Source organism: Nicotiana tomentosiformis, chromosome 6 (genome assembly GCF_000390325.3).
Source record: "Nicotiana tomentosiformis chromosome 6, ASM39032v3, whole genome shotgun sequence".
Lineage (NCBI taxonomy): Eukaryota > Viridiplantae > Streptophyta > Magnoliopsida > Solanales > Solanaceae > Nicotiana > Nicotiana tomentosiformis.
Window position 1 is genome coordinate 72,050,250 of NC_090817.1, and position 7,603 is coordinate 72,057,852.

The window sequence follows — 7,603 nt, forward strand, 5'->3', positions numbered from 1 at the left end:
TTTTGTTTTGGGCGTTTAATTGAGGGAGTTAGAAGCAAATAAGGGAACAAAAATTAAAATAAGCCCGACAAATACTTACTTGGAGCCACCTGCATTATTACCACGCCCTAGACCTCGCGACGCGAGGTCATACGCGAGCTAGAGGGCTTGCTGTGCGAGGCTTGTCACTTGAACCATCTGGCCTTTTACCTTGCGACGCCAGATATAACGCGAGTTTTAGCTCGCGTAAACCCATGCGAGGTGAGCTCTATCGCCTGTTACACCTCGCCTCAACCCATGCGAGGTGAGCTCCAATGCCAGGTTTCCTTCAGGCGACGCACAGTGCTCCGTACGGCATACCAAAATCACCTGCAAACTTGTTAGTACCTAAAAACGAAAAGAAAAATTCTAACTACACTAAAAATTAACTACGAATTGGGTTGCCTCCCAACGAGCGCCTTAGTTAACGTCGCGGCACAATGAATACAAAATTATAAGGGGTTGCCTCCCATGAAGCGCCTGATTTAATATCGCGGCACGATGTAGGTAATCATATTTAAGTCTCGCTCAATATTGGTGGCTCGAGCAGATGAGTCACCGACACTACTTTCGCATTATCCATGCCCAAATAATTTTTTAACCTATGCCCATTGACTCTAAACTTGCGAGAGTCATTTTCCACAACAATCTCTACGGCACCAGCGGGGTGAATCTCTACCACACAAAATGGTCCTGACCATCTTGACTTTAATTTATCCGGAAATAACCTCAATCTTGAATTGTATAGCAATACCATATCTCTGGGTTTAAAACTCCGCTCAAGAATATTTTTAACACGCATCATCTTCATTCCCTCCTTGTATAGTCTTGTGCTCTCAAAAGCGTGGTAGCGAAACTCATCAAGCTCGTGCAACTCTGTGACTCTACTTGTACCCGCAACTTCTATATCGAGATTCAGCTGCCTCAATGCCCATAAAGCTCTATGCTCCAACTCCACTGGTAAGTGACACACCTTCCCAAATACCAATTATACGGCGACATGCCAATCAGAGTTTTGAAAGAGGTACGATAGTCCCAGAGTGCATCATCTAACTTCCTCGCCCAATCCGTTCTTGTAGCATTCAGTCTTTGTCAAAATGCTCTTTATCTCTCTGTTCGAAACTTTCACTTGCCCACTCGTTTGTGGATGATATGGGGTGGCAACCTTGTGGTGTACATCATATTTTTCTAACAACTTTGCAAAGGCTCGATTATATAAGTGAGTGCCTCTGTCACTGATTATTGCCCTTGGAGTGCCAAATCGGGTGAATATATTCTTTCTAAAAAAACCAATTACCCCCTTTGCATCATTTGTAGGAAGCGCTGCAGCCTCCACTCATTTTGACATGCAATCCACAGCTACGAGTATGTATTGTTGCCATATGAGCTGACGAAAGGCCCCATGAAATCGATTCCCCATACATCAAACACTTCTACCTCCTGAATTGGGTTCATAGGCATCTCATGTCGGCGGGAAATATTCCTGCTTCGTTGGCATTCGTCACAACCCTTCACCTATAAGTGTGCATCTTTGAACAATGTTGGCCAGTAGAAGCCCGACTCCAGCACTTTCACAGCTGTCCTTACTCCCCCGAAATGGCCACCATATGGTGACGCATGACAAACCTGCAAAATAGAAGATTGGTCTATCTCGGGGATACATCTCCGGATTATGTTATCAACACAATTCCTGAACAGATAAGGCTCATCCCAATAATACATGTGACAGTTACGAAAGAACTTTTTCTTTTGAATAGAGGAAATGTCATAGGGAGCAATACCGCTTGCCAGGTAGTTTGCAATGTCTGCATACCATGGTGCTACCTCAAGACTCGTGGCTAGTAGTTGTTCATCCGGGAAAGTCTCCACAATCTCTTCCTCTTCAACCTTCTTTTCGGCTTCTTCCAGCCTAGACAAGTGATCAACCACTTGGTTCTCCGTTCCCTTTCGGTCACGAATTTCTAAGTCAAATTCTTGCAGCAGTAGCACCCATTGAATCAAGCGCGACTTTGACTCCTTGTTATCAATGAGGTACCTGAGAGCAACATGGTCGGTATAAACAATTACCTTCAAGCCTATCAGGTATGACCTGAATTTGTCAAATACGAACACTACTGCTAGCATCTCCTTCTCGGTCACTGTGTAATTTAGTTGGGTACCACTCAAAATTCTACTTGCGTAATATATTGGATGCATGATTTTGTCTTTGCGCTGCCCAAGCACTGCTCCCATAGCATAGTCGCTTGCGTCACACATCAACTCAAATAGTTGCTCCCAGTTAGGTAAAACTATGATAGGTGCTGTCACCAACCTCTTCTTCAATTCCTCAAAAGCTACCCTGCGGTCATCAGAAAACACAAAAGGGCGATCTTTTTCAAGCAATTTACACAAGGGGTTTGCAATTTTGGAAAAATCTTTTATAAACTGTCTATAGAACCTGGCATGGCCAGGAAACTTCTTATTGCTTTAACGGTAGTGGGTGGTGGAAGATTTTCGATCACATCAACCTTTGCACGATCTACCCCAATGCCCTTACTCGACACTAGGTGCCCCAAGACTATACCTTCCTGTACCATGAAATGACACTTTTCCTAATTGAGCACCAGATTAGTTTCGACACATCTTTTCAGCACTCTTTTCAAATTCCTTAGGCAATCATCGAATGAGTCTCCCACCACCGAGAAATAATCCATAAAGACCACCATGATGTCCTCTACCATATCAGTGAAGATGGCCATCATGCACCTTTGAAATGTGGCGGGTGCTTTGCATAGGCCGAACGATATCCCCCGGAAGGCGTAGATGCCATATGGACAGGTGAATGATATTTTCTCTCTATCTTCCGGGGAAATGGAGATTTGATTATACCCCGAGTATCCATCCAGAAAGCAAAAGTGGGACTTCCCAGCGAATCTATCTAGCATTTGATCAATGAACGGCAAGGGAAAGTAGTCTTTTTGGGTGGCCTTGTTCATTCTTCTGTAGTTCATACAAATTCGCCATCCCGTGACTGTTCTTGTTGATATCAACTCATTGTTCTCATTTTGCACTATAGTCATCCCACCTTTCTTAGGGACACATTGGGCTAGGCTGATCCAGTTGCTGTTGGAGATGGGGAAAATGATCCCCGCATCTAACCACTTTATCAACTTCTTTTTTATAACTTCCTTCATGTTGGGGTTTAGCCTTCTTTGATGTTCTCTGGAAGGTTTGTGGCCACATTCTAGTAGAATCTTATACATATAGAAGGCCAGACTGATTCTCTTAATGTCTGTAATGGTCCAATCAATTGCAGTTTTGCACTCACTCAATACCTACAAAAGCTATTCTTTCTGCACATTTAACAACCCAGATGAGATAATAACAGGTAAAGTCGAGTTAGGTCCCAAGAAAGCATAACTGAGGTGAGGTAGTAGCGGCTTCAGTTCCAACTTTGGAGGTTCTTCTATCGATGGCTTAGCTGGAGGAAGTTTTCTTTCTTCTAAGTGTAAAGGTTCAAATTCGAGCTCTCTTTTCCAAAATCCTTGGCCTTCAAGAGCCAGCACCCACTCTGCCAAATCCTCTCTATTTACTTCATCTAAGTTCAAGAGACAGGCTACTAGAGGGTCTTTAGCGTTCAAGGTCTCATCTGCCTCCTCCAAAATTACATCCACGGCTTCTATTAGAGAGCAGTTAGCAAATTCACTTGGTCGCCGCATAGATTTCTGCACGTTGAATGTTATTTCTTCATCATTTAGTCTCATTTTGAGCTCTCTAGTTTCACAGTCAATTAAAGCTCTCCCAGTTGGCCAAGAATGGTCTTCCCAAAATTATGGAAATCTCCTCGTCAACCCGGCAATCTAGAATGACAAAATCTGCTGGGAACACAAACTTCCCAACCTGTACTAATACATCATCAAGAATACCAGAGGGCCTCTTCACTGTCCGGTCGGCTAGCTGTAGTAACATGGACGTGGGTCTAGCTCTTCCAATGCCTAACCTTTTGTATATATCCAAGGGCATCAAGTTTATGCTTGCCCCTAAATCACACAATGCTTTAGCAAAGCATAGTTGCCTATCGTGCATGGGATTGGGAAACTCTCTGGGTCTGACAACTTCTCAGCTATGGGTCTCGTCATGACTGCACTACAGGTCTGTGTCAATGTAACAGTGGACAGGTCTTGGAAGTCGAATTTGCGAGACATTAAATCTTTCATCATTTTGGCATACCCAGGAATCTCTCGCAACGCATCAATCAGTGGAATGTTCACCTGTATTTTCTTCAACATCTCCATAAATTTCTTATATTGCTCGTCCTTATGATATTTGGCCAATCTCTGTGGGAATGGTGTTGGAGGTCGCTTCTTTCTTGTGATTTGAGTTTTATCTTGCTCGGGCACTGTTTCTAGTGTCGTTTCTTGTGCTACCTCAGTCTCCTTCGCAACCTCTTTTTCTTTGCTTGTGCTCTCTTGTGCATGTTGCACCGTCACCTCAGTTAACCCTATTGAATCATCTATCTCAATGGGTACTGGCACAAGTGTTTATGTAGGTCGGATTTCGCGAGCAATCTCTTTCTCTAGATCTAGGTCTCTACCATTTCATAGACTCATTGCCATAAGCTGTTTTAGGCCCTGATATTTTGGATTGACTTGTGTATCTGTAGGTAACGTCCCTTGGGGACGATTGTTTAGAGCCATAGAAATCTGTCCTAATTGAATCTCAATACCCTTTATCGCTAGTTCATGTGAGTCCACTCTCTCTTGCATTTTTCCAATGGACCCAATTAGTTGTTGTAGCATTCTGTTGTTGCTGTCCAGCATTCCCTTAAGTTCAATGAACCCATCATCTTGTCTCACAATCTGTTGTTGTTGAGGTTGTTGATAAGCCAACTGCTGATTTTGCTGGTTGTAGCCCTGTTGCCTATGGTAAGGCGCCACTTGACCCTGTGGTCGCATAGCTCCAGGATTGTTGCTGTTATTGTACTGCTGCTGTGCTGGTCTATATTGTTGATTCTGTTGTCCCCAATTCTGACCACCTTGCCTCTGTCCCCCATAGTTGGCTCCATAGTTCATATATTCCTGATAGTGCTGGTTGTCACCTTCCTCACTCCGCGAGCATACATAAGGTTGGTTAATGCATGGTGTACATAAGCCCCTATTAGTCACATCAACTATGTGTACCTGCTGCTTCTGGCCTGATTCATCGATCTTCTTGGTGAGGATACTCATTTGTGTCATCAGAGTGGCTATATTTTCGGCTATAGAGTTGTTTGGGTCCAAAGCCACAGAGTGAACTACAAGAGTGATCGTAGAGTCTCTTGTCATCCATCCTGAGTTTTGAGCTATTTTATCGAGTAGGATCTTGCATTCTCTGAATGATTTGCTCAAAAATGCTCCACCAGCTAAAGCATCAACATTGGCCTTTAAGCTGTCTGCCAATCCCATGTAGAACCTCTGCCCCAACATTTGCTCTGGTATGCCATGATGTGGACACTTAACCAGCATACCCTCGAACCTCTCCCACGTTTCTTGTAGTGTTTTTGTTGGTCTCTGCCTGAAGCTCAATATTTCATCAATTTGTTTGGCAGTCTTATTGGGTGGGTAGAACAGGTTTACAAATTGCTTGACTAATTCCTCCCAAGTAGTGATGGAGTTTATGGGGAGTGAATTAAGCCAAGTCTGAGCTTCTCCCGTCATCGAGAATGGAAACAATAATAGCTTTATTGCTTCCGGTGTCACATTAGGTTGCCTTTGTGTGACACATATCGACAAGAAATTTCTCAGATGCTGCTGAGGATATTTAATGTAAGACCCTGAAAATAGTCCCTTGTTCTGCAACAAATGTAGCATGTTGTTTGTGATTTGAAATGATTCCGCTTGTATTTGAGGGACTGCAATTGTGGTTGCCAGATTTTCGGCGGTGGGTTGTGCCCAATCATACAAGGCTGCTTCTGGCACAAGAGGCACCAAACCATGATTGTTCGGGTCATTCGCATTATTTATGTTATTTGGATTTTCTATTACATCATCCATGTCTGGATCGATTTGTTCTGTTGAGTTCTGTTGTTGTTTGCCCTTCTTGTTTCCACAATTCAGTGCCTTGAAAACTTTCTCAGCATCTGATAATGCTTAGAACAATTCACCAGTTCTTGAGGAGTTTCTAGGCATGCACTTGTAGCACCCAAGACTACAAACATTAGAATTTCAATGTATTTGGTTCAAAATGAAGAAAATTGACTACACTAAGAATTCTAGCAATTCTTTTAGCTACAATTAATAACACCGTTAACTCCCCGGCAACGACGCCAAAATGTGATTACGCCCAACTATACCTTATAAAAAGGACTAAGCGGTCGTTGCAAATATATTCCGGCTAATAAGTCCAGAGTCGAATCTCACAGGGAATTAACCTATCAGACACAGCTACTAGACTCGCCGAACTCACGCAATCAATCTTCAGAAATATTTAAGTAATAATTTGAATGTTTACTAACTAAATATTACGTAATGAAAATGCAACAATTAGTAACTAATTACTAACGGGTTGTAGAAAAGTTGTTGAATGATCTAAGGTTGTGATTTCCTCTATTGTCAGAATCTTTTCCACTACGTTTTCTATAAATTTGCCTAAGTCTTCTCTATCGATCATGAGCACTCTTACTGTCGTAACTCTCTCCCGAGTAATTACCACAATTTACTAGACATATTCTCCCGAATTACGCTAGCTGGCATTAAGTACGGCTCACTCGGATCGCACCAAGGTTTTATTATTCCTAATCCCACCTTTAAACCCTTTGTATTGATCCCTCATATACGTTAGGAGTGATGTTGTTCAACAACTACCTAAATATGCAGTCTCTCCTGAGTAATACATACTAAATAGGCACAGCTAATTGAGGGCCCTTCAATCAACCACAATTATATTGTAGTTGAACAAATAGAGAAAATACTACGACAAATCTATATTAACGTAACAAGAAAATCATCCTTCAGTAGGTTCCATCAAAACCTTAGATTAGGAGTTTAGCTACTCATTCTCATAGTAACAATATCCATAATATTTTTCATAATTAAATTACAAAGTACGGATAAAGGGATGTAGAAATCGATGAGTCTAGCTCCTAACAGTTGTTCCACGAGCTATCCTTGCCTCCAATTGCCAAGAGTCCTTCAAAAGTGGCATTTTAGGTCTATTTATATGTGTAGGAAAATACCTAAACCCATAGGCCAAGTCCTAGTCAAACCAGGAGACAAAATAAGCCTTTAAAGTTTGGAATGTGCGCGCCTCAAACCTGGCCTCGCGAGGCTTCATGCGAGCTGAAGCTCGCCCCAGACCTGGCCTCGCCAGCCTTAACGCGAGGTGGAGCTCACCCCAGGCCTAGCGTCGCCAGCTCCCACGCGAGCTAAAGGGCTCGCCCAGCCTGCTCTAATGCCTGCTCTAGACCTGGCTTTGCTAGCTTTTCATTTGTCGGCTGCTCACTTCTTTCTTTTTGCTTTTCAATTGTTTTCGAGCCCACTTTAGACTTTACTTATTCCTTTTGCTCTACTTTCATCTCCAATTCACCTACACATAAAATAGACTCCATTACGTGCAAATAAAGTGTAAT

General features: G+C 42.7%; 1 protein-coding gene and 1 non-coding gene across 2 annotated transcripts; one reads left to right on the forward strand and one right to left on the reverse strand.

The window, feature by feature from the left end:
- Nucleotides 1-4,595: 4,595 nt before the first annotated feature.
- On the reverse strand, nucleotides 4,596-6,029 carry LOC138894197 (uncharacterized). The gene has a single exon (XM_070178879.1). The coding sequence runs from the start codon at nucleotides 6,027-6,029 to the stop codon at nucleotides 4,596-4,598; it is 1,434 nt and encodes a 477-aa protein (XP_070034980.1).
- On the forward strand, nucleotides 5,473-5,579 carry LOC117273598 (small nucleolar RNA R71). Its single transcript, XR_004503603.1, has one exon. It is a non-coding gene; the product is annotated as a small nucleolar RNA R71 (small nucleolar RNA).
- Nucleotides 6,030-7,603: the final 1,574 nt, after the last annotated feature.